General features: G+C 38.6%; 1 protein-coding gene across 2 annotated transcripts in view; it reads left to right on the top strand.

The window, feature by feature from the left end:
• TMEM117 (transmembrane protein 117) overlaps window positions 1-17,361 on the top strand; it is a 193,006-nt gene that overhangs the window by 1,814 nt on the left and 173,831 nt on the right. Inside the window, exon 2 of one of the 2 annotated variants that reach the window (XM_027657618.1) lies at window positions 221-525. In XM_027657618.1, the coding sequence (XP_027513419.1) occupies window positions 249-525 (277 nt within the window). In that variant the 5' untranslated portion in view covers window positions 221-248. Of the gene's footprint in view, window positions 1-220; window positions 526-12,969; window positions 13,101-17,361 lie in introns of those variants that run through there. The other variant, XM_027657628.1, reaches the window with a different exon arrangement.

Raw genomic sequence — 17,361 nt, 5'->3', positions numbered from 1 at the left:
TGTTGTTTTTACATTGAAACGGACAGAAATTTCAGTTTTTCTCTTCCTGGATCTAGCAGTATCTTTTGATTGAAAGTTTCATTGCTAGTCAAGTCTAAAGTGTTAAAATTTACTGATGTCAAGATCACAGTGATTTGATTTTTGTAAATGTGCAGGTCTCTCCTAAGCTCTGAGAATTCTGGATATATGTAATGTTGTGCATTTGTGTCTTCACATACAGGCAAAAAACAGTTCTGCAGTATCTGAGGATGGATAAAGACTTCCGATACTACTTCCAGCACCCATGGTCTCGCTTAGTTGTGGCTTACTTAGTGATCTTCTTTAACTTCCTAATATTTGCTGAGGACCCAGTATCTCACAGTCAGACAGAAGCCAATGTTATTGTTGTTGGTAATTGTTTCTCCTTTGTAACAAATAAATACCCCGAAGGAGGAGGCTGGAGATTTTTGAAGGTGTTTCTGTGGCTGCTTGGCATTCTCATAGGACTCATAGCTGGGAAATTTCTCTTCCATCAGCGCCTGTTTGGTAAGTTACATGATACACTTGCTGACTTCCTGGTAATGGCTTTCTGCCTTTTCCTTTCAGCTTTCTACTCATGGCAGTTTTGTAAGCTTTGCTATTGATCGCTTCTGCTGTTTAGAGCTGTATAGAACTCAGTACATCAAAACTTACATCATCATGGAAAATAATGCCATGTCTACTTATGTGAGAATAATTCTCAGTGATTTCAGTCAAACAAGCATAAAAACAGTGAAAGCTGACGTTTTAAATACTTCAGAGGTCAGTAATTTTCAATTTTTCCATGTTACAAAAATACTCCTTTGCACCTTCAGACCAGTTTTTAAATCTTGGTATGTAGCTTTCTCAGCAATTTGAAGAAAAGGCATTGTTCCTTCGGGCGACAACACTACATGTCTTGTCAAAAGTCACCTAAGTGGAAACAGGGGCTGTTGTTAATATTAGCAGAGCTGTGCTGAAGGGTTCCCATGTGAAAATGGGAATTCTAGAGAAGCAGGACCTGGCTCTGTCTTAGTTCAAGAGTGAGTCAGTAAAATGGAAAGGCAGAAAATGGAGAAAAACATGACGGTAAATGCTTTCTTATGCGAGATGTGACTTAACTGAGGAACATACTGCACATGAACTGACTGAAGGGAATGGAACATCCCTGGATTAAATTCTGAGACTGAGAATTTGGATGTAAATATATTGAGATACAAAAATAACTAACTGACATGTAGAGAATGTTGCATCTGAGGGCTCAAGGCTGTCTCTATGTTTTAGAGATAAGTAGAAGTCATGGAAAAGTTTCCTTCACTCCCAGCAGTTGCACTGTTCTTTGAAACATCTAATGCTGGGTGTGTTGCTGCTGGTCTAGATGGACAACTCCCATATTCTTATACTGGTAGGACTGCAGGATGGATAGTTACTGGAACACCTCGAAACACATGAGCAATAGGCCATTTCCGTAGTGTGTCTCATTCTATTAAGATTGAGAGAGAGCCACTATTGTTTCAATAAATCAAATGTAAAGCTGTTGTATCAAGGAATGAACAAGCAAAGCCACATTAAGAGACTTCTTTTAATACAGACTTCTCTTGAAGCACTTATTCTGAAAAATAAATAAGTGGCATGATGGCTGTTTGACTGTTTTTACCATAGTGTAGTGCTAAATGTAAAATGTTCACATAAAGAGGACATTTTACCTGGAACAAGCACTGTCACAATAATGTTTTCAATTCTGGCTTCCGCAATTGAGAAATGATTGTGTTAAATAGAAGATGAAGCAAAAATAATGAAACCGATGATAAAATAGGAAAATTAGCCCTATAGTGAGAAGATTGAGAGGATAAAGGGAGGATAAAGGGAAGATTAGAGGGTGACTTACTCAAATTTGATTTGAAGGACAGAACTTTCTGTTCAGCAAATGTATTGCAAGGTCCAGTGCTTGGAAGTGGCAAATAGCCAGCACCTTTTTTTTATCTGAAAGGCTAGGCACTCCATGGAACAGGTTGTTATAGGATGTGACTTCATCATGACGTGAATTTTTGTTTTTGAGAATACATTCGTCTGACTACAGAGTAATTATCTTCTATCTAGTAGGTTATTATGATAATTCCTTCTGGATTTGTAACTGTATATTATAGATAAGATGTACCTAGACATATATTTTAAAGTGGCTTGATTCAGTATTACTGCCAAAAGGAGAAGGTCTGCCCAGCCTTCTGTGTCTGCTGCTTTGTGCATTTTGTGCAGTTGCTCAGTGAAAGAAGATAGGGAACTTACCCACATTAGCAGTACCCATCTTTTATTTCTGTAAGGATCATATCTCTGACCATACCGATGTTTGTGCAGCACTAAGATGGGGTCAGCATTGAGAGGAAAGTAATAGGCACTACCCTGGAGGTAGTGCTGGCTTACAGATATTTGTGGTTGTGGTCTGGGCAACCAGTACAATCTCATCTGAGGCTAGTTCCTGCATGTTGAGTTTTGTGGCAGTTTGAGCCAATGTAGATCTGTCCCAGCCCCATCCTCCTAGCCCCAGCCACATCATTTTGGTGCCTCCCTCAAGCCAGCACTGCTGTTAATGTGACGGAGCAGCACTCTGGCTCAGGCAGCAACTGGAAAACCGGTTGCTTCTGCTGTCCTGTGTGGCAGCTCCTTGAACTGATGTGATGGCTTGAGTGTCAGTGCTGATGGAACAGCCAGGGACTGTGCAGGCAAGATAGCTGGGGTCCATGGCAGCCAGCACTTGTGCTGGCTCAAGTGCTGTGGGACTGTACCCACACAGTGTGTCAGTGGAAATGTGCTGTTGCTTGTGATACATTGTGAGCAGATGGCAGTCAGTCAGTGTGACTGGAGAGCTGGCTGTATTGCTGACTGATGTGGCCATACTGGCTGTAAACTAGCGTGAATAGCAATTGCTTTGATGAGATAATGATGTGGGTTTATGGCTTCAGTATATCTCTGTGTGTCCAGAAGTTTTGTACAGCCCTTGCTGAAAGATTTTCTGACAGTTATTTGCTACTGTTTCAATATCTTCACTGCCTAGAAATCCCTCCTTTTGTTCTTGTGGCCTGTGTATAACTTTTTCCTGTGGCCTGTGTATAACTTCCTGCAGTCAGGATACCAAATGGCACCAGTCAATCTTCCCCTGTCAGATCTTGGCTCACAGTGCAGGCTACAAACTGAAATTGAAAAGGATTAGTCTGCACATCTCACTTTAGATGAAGAGGAGTGGAAAGGATTTTCTTTCTCTATGCCCTACCTGCTCTTTGTCCCTTGGCTTCTGTATTTCGTACTGCTGAGTTTGCATATGAACTAGAAAAATAGCATAGCTAGAACTGTGTCAAAATACAGTTTTCCATCTGTGAAAGTCACTGTCTGATAGCCATGACTGTCACGGACTATAAAAATAAATGAGTGCAAGCATGCTATGTGTCTAAAAGTGGAAGGAGAAGGGTTCTGGAAACATTATTTAGGCTTCATCACTGAGTTTGCAGAGAGTTAAGGGGCTAGTTGAACTATATTGATGAGAAATAGAGATCTCGACTAGAGGACACAGTGGAATGTTTTTTGTTGGAAATATTCATTGAACAGTAAACTTTGAACAGTAACCTAACCTCTTCGGGGAATCCTTCAAGATACTGCTCATGACTTAAAACAAGATTAGAAAACAATTACATTTCTTGTTCCTCAGTCAAGAAATAGCTTACTTCATTTGATAAATATCTCCCATGATAAATATTCCCAAGGAAAACAGTCCTTATCTAGTACATTCTTTATATCTTTATGGCATATAGTCAGAAAAAGCGGAATTTTAACATTGTCTTTTGGCTCTTATTCACCATATTATTTTGATTCATCACTAAGCATATCTTCTGTTTGGTTAGATATTGTGTTATGCCATGCTTTTTATTTTGAAATGGAAAATGAAAGGTCATAGATGAATACTGGAAGTTTGGGGAAATGAAAAATAAAGATACATACCCTGGGGTTTTTTTGTTCTGTATAAGAGAATTACTTGAGGAAGGGGAAAGTGGTAATTACTTTGTGCTCACTTACAGATTTCTTGATTAATTTTCTGCTTTATTAAAAGCAGAAAGAGCTTACAAACTGACCCATTTGATGGCACTATGCATTCAGAAAATGCATTCAAATCCTGACTTAAAAGAAATCCCTGAATAAGCTTTTGCACATTTTTCATATTGCTCTGGGGCATCTGTAGCACAGTGTTTAATGTATAGAAAGTGTATTTTTTAGTTGGCACCTGGTCAGCGTATGCACAGTTGCAGTTCTGCACTACAACTTCAGGCCCAAATTCTGAGTTCAGTGGGAGGTATTTTGGCCCAAAGTTCAGGCTGTGTGTTTTGCATCATTGTATATAAACATGATCTATCATGTAGATATAAAATAATCTTTCATTTGAATAGACTTTTTGCAGTATGCACAAGTGGGCAGTAGACCTAGAAAAATAATATCTTAATTTTTTCAGTCCAGGATCTTTGCTTTAACTGTTTTCTACATGTACTGATCTTTAGCTTATGCTGCATCTTAGATATATCAGTTTTTAAAAACTTGCTAACTACAAAACATGTATGTGTCTACCTGCCCATTTTTCTGATTCTAACTGATTATAAAGATGCATTAAAATCTGATTAAAGCTTGATTACAGGGACTGTATTTTATTCAATTGCCAGTGAGTGTGCTTAGATTTATATTTGTAAGTTCCTTTCTAAATGATGTGGATGGAAAATAAATACTTAATGTGTTATAAAAAATTGCAGAAACAAAACATATATAGAGCTAAAGCTGTATTTCTTAAAATGGAGGAATCATCATAATAGAGCCAGGAAATTAAAGCTGTTGAATAAATGTTGAATTTAATGGGTTGCTCTCTTACAAATGTTCAGAGTATGCAGTTTATTTAAAATTAAATGATAATATGAGATTCATAGACACTGGGGCAAATAAATAAAGCAGTCATTATAGGAATTGCGCTGAGCTGTGGATATACACAAATTTTGCAGATTTTTTAATATACAGTACTGCCATGCTGGGAGCAATTTCATGACAGACAGTTTCAAAACACCCACTGAGGACCTGTTGTCTGAAAACATTACTCTTTTTGTCAAACATGTTATCTGGAAGGCTCTAAAAGATGTTGCAAACCACTCAAACCCAGACTCTTCAGTGTCTGCTTTTATGCTGAATTTAAAGTGAATATCCACTGAAGCAATGAATGCAGATTTCAAGAGGAAATTAGGGAGACTAGGATTTAGTCAGGATGATGGTGCACTACATAGGAAATGTGAATCTGTTAGGCAGGTAAGACAATAAATTCATATAACAGTACATATATGATTAATTAGTATATATTAGGGGTCATGTTAGTATAAAATCTGGGCAGTGGTATTGTTGCTAGTGTTGGCATGTCCCTTTCATAGTGGTGTTTATGCAATGGCTGATGAACCAAATGTGATCTGTTTTGCAAAAGAACCTTCCCATAGATGTGATAAGATTTTTGCGTGGTTGTTTTTCAGCCAGATTGTTTGCCATTCTTGTTTGATAGTAGTGATAGGAACAGTTGTACCATCATCTGTAGAAACAAATAATGGTAATACTTGCATAAAATTCTAACCTGACTGATAGAGCATATTCTTTTCAGTTGTCAGCTCTGTCTTACATTACAGTAAGAACTGTCATTTAATACCCAGCAACTTTGTTCCTGCTTTTTCTTTTCCATTGATGACTTCAGCCTAATAGAAAACAACTAATCTGATAGCTGGTAAAAACTAATGTCTTCAAGAGCCTGTTGTATTTCAGTAACAATAATCAGGTTAACACTGTTGAAGGTATTCAAGGTCTACTGTAATTGCTTCACAGTCAATTAACCTCTTTTGTTTCCAGTAAAATTTTGAAGCCATACAATAAAATTATTTTGGTCCTACAAAATGTGCCAAGGGGCCAGTCTAACAGTTTGCTAATAATAACACACAAATGACTGTGAGCAAGCATTTTTGAGAGCCAGAATCCTCAACAACAACAACAACAACAACCAAACAGCCAAACAAACATAAAAAGAAGAAGCTCGCAGCCAGCCACTGAGTGAGTGCAGGCTCATCAGATTCCAGCTTTGGCAAGTTGCCAGTAATTAAGATATCAGTTTATTTTAAACTTTACATCATTCATGAGGGAGACCACAAGTGACCTTTCAAATATAAATGAAAAGCATGCAAGTGACCTCCTGATGTCTTCTTTTACTCTTGTATTTTTAGAAGAGCCATAACATCTCACTGCTTCCTCTCTTCGTGTTCAATGAGAAAACTGCTGTTGTTTGCACTTAGCCTTAGTTGTGGAATTAGTCTCTGGGTAGTAAATTATAGGGTTTAATTGGAGAGATATAGGCAGTAGCTACAAAAAGATTATTCTCTCTCCAGTGAAAGCTTTGATTCTACTGGAGGTACATATCCCATTCCTCAAGCAGCAGCATGAGAGCGTGAGAAGATCTATGTGTGTCAGATTTTCCATAATGGGAAAGCTCTAGATAATATTTAGCATCCAGTGAAAACTAAAAATAAGTTCATTGCTACTTTATATTGTTGTGTCAAATCTGTGTTTTGATCTTTTTGACATGACTGTCAGATTTTCCTTTCCGATTGAGTCAGGGAGTGATTTTGGAATGATGCCTGCCACTTATAGGAGTAATATATCTCCATTCTCCAATTTCCAGAAATAAAAGTGAGCTTATTCCTAGCAGACACAGCCTGATGGGCATAGTGCAGGTGCAACCTAGTGCAGGGGCAAATTTCTTCTATCCTTATTCCATACAATGAGGAGATGGAAAGGATGTTAGTGTGGAACATGACCTCACCATGTGCCTGCTGGAGAGCCCAAGGAGAACATGATTTCCTTGGTCAGAGTGACATGAATCATAGAATCATAGAATCAGCTGGGTTGGAAGGTACCTCTGATATCATTAAGTCCTACTGTTGATCCAACACCGCCGTGGTTACAAGACCATGGCACTAATTGCCACATCCAGTCTCATCTTAAAAACCTCCAGGGCAGGCCATTCCAATGCCTGATTACTCTCTCTGTAAAAAATTTCTTCCTAATATCCAACCTAAACCTCCCCTGGCACAGCTTAAGATCGTGTCCTCCTGTCCTACTGCTGGTTGCCTGGGAGAAGAGACTGATGCCCACCTGGCTACAACCTCCTTTCAGGGAGTTGTAGAGAGTGATGAGGTCTCCCCTGAGCCTCCTCTTCTCCAGGCTGAACAACCCCAGCTCCCTCAGCCTCTCCTCATTGGACTTGTGTTCGAGTCCCTTCACCAGCCTTGTTGTTCTTCTCTGGACCTGCTCCAGCACCTCAATATCCTTCCTGAACTGAGCGGCCCAGAACTGGGGGTCTTTTGCATACAAGACAACATTTCTCTTTGTGTGATTTTGCTGGGATTCCAAGTCAGCCTGTGCACCTGCCTTACAAAATTACATTTCTTTGTTTTGTTGTTTTATTTTGTTTGTTTCCAAAATGAAAAAAATCTTCATTCTGGCCCTTAAAAAACTTTGAATACATCCTCAGGATTTAAGAACTATTTAGCAATTAGTAAATGCCATTTATAGAATTTGTAAATGTACTTGCTAACCAATGTGACTTTTGAGGACGAGGGATCAGTAATTGTTCACTATGACACAGGTAGGGGAGAAACACAGTATTTCTAAATGTGACTGCTGAGATGTATGAGACACATACCCTAATTTCTGATGCCGAAAACCAGAATTTTCTGCTTTATTCTCTTTTCAACAGAGGGGGCAGTACTGCTTTCCTCACTGAGTGGCTCTTGCCAGGGGATTACAGAACAGCAGAGACTTTTCTGCTTTGAGGATTCACACTCTAGCTGGTGCCTTCATGTAGGAAAGGAGTCTCCCAAGGGCAGTTTGGACGTCTGGGTAGAGGTAGCTGCAGAGCCTTGAATTCATCTTTCGTCTGCAGCACTGGGGTGTGATCTTTCAAAGCTGCCAGCTGCTTAGGGCTTTTCAGGCTCATTTATGCACATGATGCACATAATGTTTTCTATTTCTAGGCCACTGATGCAATGTCTACTAAGAAACACACTTTCATTTAATATTAAAGCAAAGAAGAATCTAAATCTGTACAAGATTTAGCTAAAGTCAGACATGCTAAACAAATAATGAAAATAATAATTAGGGCAGTGAGAGAGTAAAGAGATGAGGCAGGATAAAGGAAAACATTCCTAGAGAGTCACAGCAGCAACAATATTTAATTTTAGCTTACTTAGTAAAAGGCCTAAAAATTGAGTGATTACAGTTTTAATTAACAAAACCCCCCAAATATCCTAGCTCTTTTGCTAATCTGTGCTCATAGACATAAGTGACAAAAACCATAACAGTGTAATGTACTGGAGGTGTTGAAAAGGAAGAAGAAACTGAAACCTAGTATTTTCTATGGAACTTCTGTGGAGTTCCTGACCTGGGGAATTCGGGGCTTAGCACAATTTTGTGTCACTTTCATACAGCAAGTAAAAAAGTCTTTGCAAACAGTTTTCTCCATACCTGCCACTTTGCATAATGTTCTCCTTGATGCATACCAGCTTAGATTACTTTGAAGTGATTTGGGGCTTATATCCCACGAGCCTCCTCTCTGTGGCAGCCAAAGGTGGAGCAATTTTTATCTAAATTAGAAGTGACTTCTCTATGACTTATCTAAATTCACAGAGTAAAACAGGAGTGCTACTCTCTTGGGGCTGTCTACAGATTTTCATCTCAGGCTGCAGATAAAAAAGCAAACTTCTCTTGAGACTGTGTTTCTGATTGCCATGCCAGGGCACATACCAGACCAAATGCAAGTGTCAGTGGTCTCTTCAGAGGTAAGGGCTACAGTGCATATGCAAAGAATTTACCAAGGCAGTCTGTGTGTACCCAGAGGTTATCAGAGTGCCATTCTGGCTATCAAGCTAAATTGGAACTTGGTTGAGGCTCATATAAGGTTGTGTATGAAAGATGAGTTATTGGTCCTTCGATTTCTAGGTGCAGCTTGGTGTAGATTATATATTTGTGTTTTTATGGTTGTCTTCACTTTCTTTTTTTGTGTTGGACTCTCCTTCTACCTTCAGACAAGTGTGCAAATGTCTGTCGAGGGGTGCATTCTGCCTCAAGTTACTCCAGGAATGGGTCTGGTGTGGACTTGGCAATGTTAGGTGTATAGTTAGACTCGATGATCATAAAAGTCTTTTCCGACTTAAATTCTGCGATTCTGTGATTTCTAACTTTACAAAATATGTGGCTCTCTACAGTGTGTTAGCTTCAGCATAATTTCCATGCTTCACCTTCCAGCAAAACTGAGTGGAGTCCTGCTCAGCTGGGATTTGGGTTTATCAGAAAACGACTGATAACAGATCTGTTATTTTTATGCTGTTATAATGGTTGTAGCATACAAGGTCCTGCTGTTGTATAGTAGGGGCAGTTGTTGCAATTACAGTCTGTGTAAACAACTGGCCAGAACCACAGCTATTGGAGAAAAATTAGCTTTTAGCAGAATTCAGACAAATAATTATCTTTCAGCAGAGGAGCACCTTCTAGTGGTATTGAATGAATATAGCAGCTAGTTAAACAGTTCTCTGGATAAGAAGACATCAGTATGCTAGATAAAGAATAATAATGAATATTTCTGTACACTATTTTTATGATTAAATTGATAATTCATTTAAAACCAAAGGAAAAAACCGAGCCTGAGTAGAGAAAGCATATATTTGGGAAAATGAAAACATTTTTCAATTACAGTATTCCCTGCTCCTCCCTTCTCCTCTGCCAACCTAGTAGCTTACTGGCTTTTTATGCACTTACCATGAAATAGTATTTTTGTGTGTTCTAGTTTGAAAACTACCCACCCTTTGGCTTTTTTAGTAATGAAAATTTGGGTTCATTATACATCTGAAAGGAAATTTGCTATGGAACTGTTATTTTATTCAGTTTCACTGACTGTTAATGCAGTTTCTACAGCCAGTGTATTTCTAGTAGATATGTATTTTACAGTATAGTATTTGCCATGGTTACTTTTGCAAATAACATGGTATCAAATGATTTAAATCCAATTTTTCCTAGGTTACAGTGGATTAGTTGATAATGTGCACTTCTATTCTTTCAGTTTGTATGTAGTAGATAATCCTTTTTGGACATGATTACATAGTGTACATCATACAAATGAATGATATGTTATTTCTAGAAAGGTAAATTAAGATTAATAAGCTGTGCTTAATATTATGTCATTGCGGGAGATTTGTGCATTAATGGAATCTAACTGTATAAACATATTTGTACTTAAATTTTTATGGTGTTCCTCTGAATTTTACAATTGTGAAAAAATGTCAGGTACAAAAAGTCTGATTTGTGTGTGTTTAAAACAAGACATAACTATTTGCTTTCTAACTCTGTAAACGTATTCGTGGGTTATCCAAGTAGGAAACTTGACCTTTTTTTTTTTCTGAAGAATTTTTCAGCATTTGGAAACTTCAGCCCAAAGCTGAAATAGGTCTTGCAAACGTTTTTAACCCGTGAAGGCTCATTTCATATCAATTGTTTTGGTAGTGCCATTATAAAGCAGATTTGTTGAAATAGCTAGTAGTTTGGCATCCTCCATCCCATGGTAGGAGGGCAGAGGAGTTGTAAGACAACTAGGAACCTGGAGCAAAGTTAGTGGAGTTGCACAGTTGTCAACTGCTTCTATACCTGTGGGCACAGAATTCTGCAAAATATTGCCACAGAGTATGACTGCCTAACATTAGACTGTTTTGAGTCTGGCAGAATAGTAATCAGCTTTCCTGTATAAGGTCTATACAGCTTGCAGCACATACAAGTTCCGATATAGGACTTGATTAACTGATTGTACCCCTTTTTGGTGCTCAGACAAGTGTTGATCTGGGTGCATATACAGGTGCTAGTTGAGAAATACGTAGCTTATGAAACAGCAGTTTTCACCAAGTCTGGGCAGGCTCAACTCTAAAGTGCGTACCCCTGTATTTCATTGTAGGCCAGAGAGTGTCTTTTTTTTTTTCCACTGAATTATGCTTCCTCTTGATCCCACAAAACCAATTCTCCACTTGTATTTTCCACTGGAAATGCAGACATGCCCAGTAACCCCTGGGAACCCTGTTTGTCTGCTGTGAGGTCTAGTCACAGTGTCCATAACAGAAAGCACAAGTTGCAAATACTTATTAAGACAAAAATAAAACAAACCCCATGATTAATCTGCTTTGTTTTCTGACTCAAAAATGCTTTATAAATGTTTATTTTAAAGGGCTGTGTAGTAGATAGAGTGTAAGCAATTCTATTTACTATTAAAAATAAGCTTGTGAATCAGTTTCAGGAGAAAAGACCAAACAGTATAGAAAAAACCTCATTATTTTGATAAGTCATTACAGAATATCATTAAACTGTTATTGAGGAACAGAGTTAGAGCACTGCCCTTCGGAGTTCATAATCAGCATTATACAGCATATAAATGCTGCTAAGTTTCTTTTACCTGCTTTGAAATTGGAATTACAAAGAATTCAAAGAAGGAAAATGTAATTTCTGTAGGCACTACATGTAAAGTGATAAAACACTGTAGTTCTAGAATTAAAAAAATAAGGAGGATCATGAAATTACTTTTATAGGTCTGGCAGTTAAAAGAACCCCTCAGGTTTCTTAAAAATGCTAAGAATTCTTAAAGGATAGAGAGTGCAAAATATGATTAAAACCTACGTGCCCTCTAACCAACTTGTATTATGCAGTGAGGACATCTACATAGAAATATTTTTTTCACAATAATTTTGTAACCTGGGATACATTCACGTAGAACTAAAAAATTTACACCTCATCAGCAAATGTGCTGGTATTTTCTATTGCTAACGCAGGGTTTTCAGTTACTTCCCCACTAAAAAATGTTCCAAAACATTATAGGAAATCAATATCTATTTTTACAGGTTTCCTTTTATCTGCATCAGCACAATTGTCTAAACCTATGATAATAACATCAGTTATAGTAAAATCTATAATTAAAATTAAATGCTAAATCTGTATAATGGAAATTAACAGTTGCAGAAAAATTCAGAATTAAGCCTGCTTACACACTGTGATTCTGGCATAGCTTTAAGTCTTCCCCCATTACTTGCATTTTATGACTCTTTCAAGACAGCAGCCTGAGGTATTGCTTCTAGGTAATAGTAATGGCATTAATATAAAGCAAAGAGTGAGATGTGGTGCCTTCATGAACCACCCTGCAATGTTTGATATGGCAGGTGGCACTAACCACCACCACTCTACTCTTGGCTGCCTTTGGGTAATCCCTTAAGAAAAGAAAATGTCAGCCCTTTCCTTGCAGCAGCAAAAGTCCATCCTCCTGTTCTTATTTTGGCATTAAAAGATGAGTGTGTGTGCATTCTTTTGAACTTTTCTATTCTTTTCTTCTTTGCAAAATAGCAAGCAATCTTTAAAGGCTGTGTGGCATTTCTAAAATGGCATTTCTTCCTCTAAGGAAGGCAGAGTGCTATACATTTCACTTGCATGCCCTCACCTGTGGTCTCTAGTTCAGATCAGGCCCTTTAGGTCGCCAAAATCAGGTAAGATAGACTGCACAAGAGCCCAGTGGAAAGACATCTGGCTACTGATGTCAGTCTTCTGACCAGTGGTGACTTAACTGGTGGGAAACCGGAGATCCTAAGTTCCCATTGTCCTAGCACATAATGTACTGTTCGAGGACATCAGTTTTCTAGCTGCGTCAGTAGCTGAGACCTTGACTGTTACATTTTGTGACATTAGGTTGCATTTTACCTTAGACTGCAAAAGCTGAGAACTGCAGTGCTCTGTGATTAAGATTCACCTTTCCCAGCTGGAGGAAGTCCCATCCATGCTGAGTCATGTGAAGAGGAAGGGTCTGAGCTGGTAAGTGCTAAGTTCGGAGAAGTCCTAAAAAGAGAGCTTGGGAGGGCTATGGATTTGATAGGTTCCTGCACAAGGCCAGCACATCCCATCATCTCTGACTGCAGGCTCCTGGCAGAGTGCAGGGAGACTTGGCTTCTCAGAGTCTTGGATCTTTCTCTAAGGCAGGAGCAGAGGAGCTACATTTCTTTACAAGGCCGATGGTGGACTTAGCCATATTACGTGCCTCTGCTCTGGTCCCTCCAGCTATAAATCAGTCTAGGCATATTTTTTCTTCTGTCTGTGGAGTTTTGGCTTCCACAGATGAAAGCAGTGTGCAAAGGGGAAGTATTTTAATAGTGTTGTGGTATTGTTTGTTATATCTTTTTGACAATTGAGATATTTCTGAGGCATGGAAAAGAAAAACTTTGCTATCAGAATACATTCACTTATGTATATTGAAGAGAAAACCAAACTTGCAGGAACATTTGAACATTTTCATTTAAAAAAGGTAGACTCCCATCTTAGTAAGTGAACATTTCAGGTAGTTTCTCTGTGAGATGAAAATACTATAAGGACAAATAGAGAACATAAATACTGCTTTCCTTGGCAGCTTTGGGACATTTGTAGCAAAATTTCTCTCTTCCACTCAGAGATTTTTGTTTTAACAAGTTTTGCTTACAAAACTGCTGAATTTGCAGTAGTAAATGAGAAAGTTGTTCCTCTGACAACCACTGAGCATGTACATAAAGGGTCAAATCTTTCAGGCCATGGTCTGTCTTGTGTTCCTCTGGTACATATTATGAAGATTTTAGAATATGTAGATAAGGTACATGAAAGCTACCTAGACCTTGTAATCAGTTTTGTAGGCTAATATTATTATTACAACATTCAATAACATGTTCAAACTTGTAATAGTAAGGCGTTTAACTGGATACCGTGTTCTCAGATTTAATCCAAACAAAGATCTGTATGAAACTAGTATTGCAACATACTTGTCATAGTAGATGATGTTGACTTTGGCTCTTAGCTATTTAGTTTATTGCTTGCTTATTGTAGCAAAATGGAATAAAATTCTCTAATTTTTATTTGTTTATGTCATTTTATCTGGGTAATATTATAATAAAATATTTTAGGAGCATGTATTTCAAAGTAAAAGTATGACCAAGTAAATATGAACAGATGTCTTGTGCCTTTTAACTCTTATTTAGTAGAACACTTTTGATATCAGTCAGACCATTAGCGTTAGTTCAGCCTAGGTGAACAAAAATGCTTTAAAAAAGTGTCTTTAATTGACTAATAATCATTTATAAACATAAAAACAAATGTCTAGAACCCTTGTCAACTTAGGGTGTATTCACAGGTGAGTATCATGGGAAAGGGACTAGCTTAGGGTAAGAGAGGGAAAGATTTTTCAAGAGATTTGTGTCCTGAAGATGTTTTTTAAAAGATTATGTGGTGTCTTTAGACTCAGCCCAGGACAAGGCATGTTGTGTCCAGGCTGGCAGAACAGATGACAGAGGCACTGTGACACAGATGAATTTTATAGCAATGCCCCCATCTACTTTTTTCCCTGCTGTTCTTCATTATTCAGTGTTGGTTGGAACTAATCTTTTCAGAAGCGTTAGGTGGTTTCTTCACTTTTCCTTCCCCTTTTTCTCTTATGTGTGTGAGTACTTTGGGACCTCTGTTATAAATGGCTTTATTGACAGATAATTATTCAGCTTTATAGGCCATGTAGGAAACAGACGTGGAGGTAAGGATTTACTTGTGTAGCACAGTTTATTCCATATTTTTCTTTCAGTGGGACACAAGAAGGAGCAATGCAGAAAAACGGATCGTATTAGAATCTGAGAGTCCAAAGTTTGTCCCTTGTCCTGCCAGCTGAGCCCAGAACAGTGAACTGAGGAGCTAGGATGCCCACCTTACTCAGTCCTGCATAAGTGAACTGGAGGAGTCTCCAGCGTGCTCCTGCTTGTTCCCAGCGAAGAGGTTGCTGGGGACATGCTGGCTGTATCTCTTGTTCATGTTCTTGGGGGCAGGAAGGATCAAAGGGATACACAACAGAAATCAGTACTGCCTGGATAAAATCATAGAATCATTTGGTTTGGAAAAGACTTTTAAGATCATCAAGTTCAACCATTAACCCAGCACTACCAAGTCCACCATAAAACCATGTCCCTGAGTTCCACATCTACATGTCTTTTCAATACCTCCAGGGATGGTTACTCAACCACTTTTCTTTGCAGTCTGTTCCAGTGCTTGACAACCTTTTGGTGAAGAAATTTTTCCCAATATCCAATCTAAACCTCCCCTGATGCAACTTGGGGCTATTTCCACTTGTCCTGTCACTTGTTACATAGGAGAAGAGACTGACTGGACCTCACTGCACAACCTTCTGTCAGGTAGTTGTAGAGAGCAATAGGTCACCCCTGAGCCTCCTCCAGGATAAACACCCCCAGCTCCGTCAGCTGCTCCTCCTAAGACGTGTGTTCCAGACTCTTCACCAGCTTTGTTGCCCTTCTCTGAAAACACTCCAGCACCTCAAGGTCTTTCTTGAAGTGAGGGGCCCAAAACTGAACACAAAATTTAAGGTGCGGCCGAACAATCACTTCCGTGGTCCAGCTGGTGACACTATTTCTGATACAGGTCAGGATACCATTGGCCTTCTTGGCTGTCTGAACACACTGCTGGCTCATGTTCAGACAACTGCCAACCAAAACCCCCAGATCCTTTTTGCTTGTCAGCTTTCCAGCCGTTCTGCCCCATGCCTGTAGCATTGCATGGGTTTGTTGTGACACAAGTGCAGTACTTGACACTTGGCTTTGTTGAACTTCATGCAATTGGCCTTGGCCTATCAATCCAGCCTGTCCAGATCCCTCTGCAGAGCCTGCAGCAGATCCTAGCAGATCATACCCTCCAGCAGCTCAAGACTCCCAACCAGCCTGGTGTTGTCTGCTAAATGACTGAGACTACACTCGATCCCCTCATTCACGTCATTGATAAAGACAGTAAACAGGACTGGCCCCAGTACTGAACCGTGATGAACACCACTGGTGACTGGCTGCCAACTAGATGTCACACCATTCACCACCACCCTCTGGGCCTGGCCAGCCAGCTGGTTTTTTTACTCACCAATCCAAGCCATGAGCAGCCAGTTCAGCCCCACTGAAAATATAAAGGTCATCCTTGTTTAATTAAATGCATTTTATGTTCTGATTGCCTGACCAGATTGAAATTTCTCCCTAGTTTTGTTTTTCTTTTGAGTCAGACTCACACTGACTTTAAAGCATTTTCTTATTGTTACCTTAGTTTTTCTTTTTACATCACTAGACTTCGCTTGACAATCTCTGCAATCTGCATTTATGCTGCTTGCAAAAGACACTGCATAGGAATTGTGGAAGGGTTTTCTGTGAAGCTCTTTGATTATTGTATTTGTCTTGAACTCACTGGAGGCTTTCAATCCAATATTTAATTAAAATTTTTAGTTTTTTTCTTTCCATCTTTGAGTATTTTTGAGCACAGTCTGCATTCATATGTGTTGTAAAGGCAGCACTTCAAGAGGAAACAAATCTAATTATTTTCCAAAATCAGGAAGTGAGTTTGATAATATTTTTCACAATTCTTCTGAGTTGAATGTTTCTTTCCTCTTTAACAACAAATCTTTCTAATGACACTTGCTTAATATGTAATAGTAACATTAACTTCTATATAGTAGATATTACCCAGTAAGAGTAAAATTATCTGTCTGAACAGAGAAACAACTGTTATTCTATTAAAAATCTCAAGAAAATGTTGACAAGTTTTTGGTATAAGCCAGTGTTGTCTCTCCTGAAAAAGCTCACATATTAGAAGTCCTGGCAAGTAAAAGCTGAAAATCCCTGAGTCCCAGAGGTGCGAAGTTATCTTTTGTAGCCAGTTGTGCACTGAGTTTTCATGTTTAGTTTTGTGTATAGAAAAGCATATTTTGATCCCATGTTGAATTTTACTCAGCCAAAACACAGGCACTAAATTGCTGAAGCAATACTGAGGTGGAGAAAGGAAAACGAAACAGTGTATTTGTGCCTTTAAAGATAAATTAAAACATGAAAGTGTCAAGTGTTCGATTTTGGAAATAGCTTACAGTTTACAAGTTTGGGTGCAATCTGGTGGGAGCAATAAACTCATTGAGTCCAGAACTTCATACTTATCTCTGCTGTTCTATCTTTTTCCTGCTGGGAACACCTTTGTCACTAAATGACACTGCCATTGTTTATCAGTCTGAGATGTAAGTGTATATAGGTAATTACCCATGGATGCCCATTCATGAGTTAAAAACCTCTGTTTCTTATGGAAGCCAATGCAATGTTAATAACCTTCTCATGTTTCCAATTCATGTGTTTTAAAAAAAGTTAATATTTTTAAAATAAGAGAAATTGAAAGATTAAGAAATTATCAAAGGAAAAA

Source organism: Corapipo altera, unplaced genomic scaffold (genome assembly GCF_003945725.1).
Source record: "Corapipo altera isolate COAL_440 unplaced genomic scaffold, ASM394572v1 1, whole genome shotgun sequence".
Lineage (NCBI taxonomy): Eukaryota > Metazoa > Chordata > Aves > Passeriformes > Pipridae > Corapipo > Corapipo altera.
This window is presented reverse-complemented; position numbering and strand designations above follow the sequence as displayed.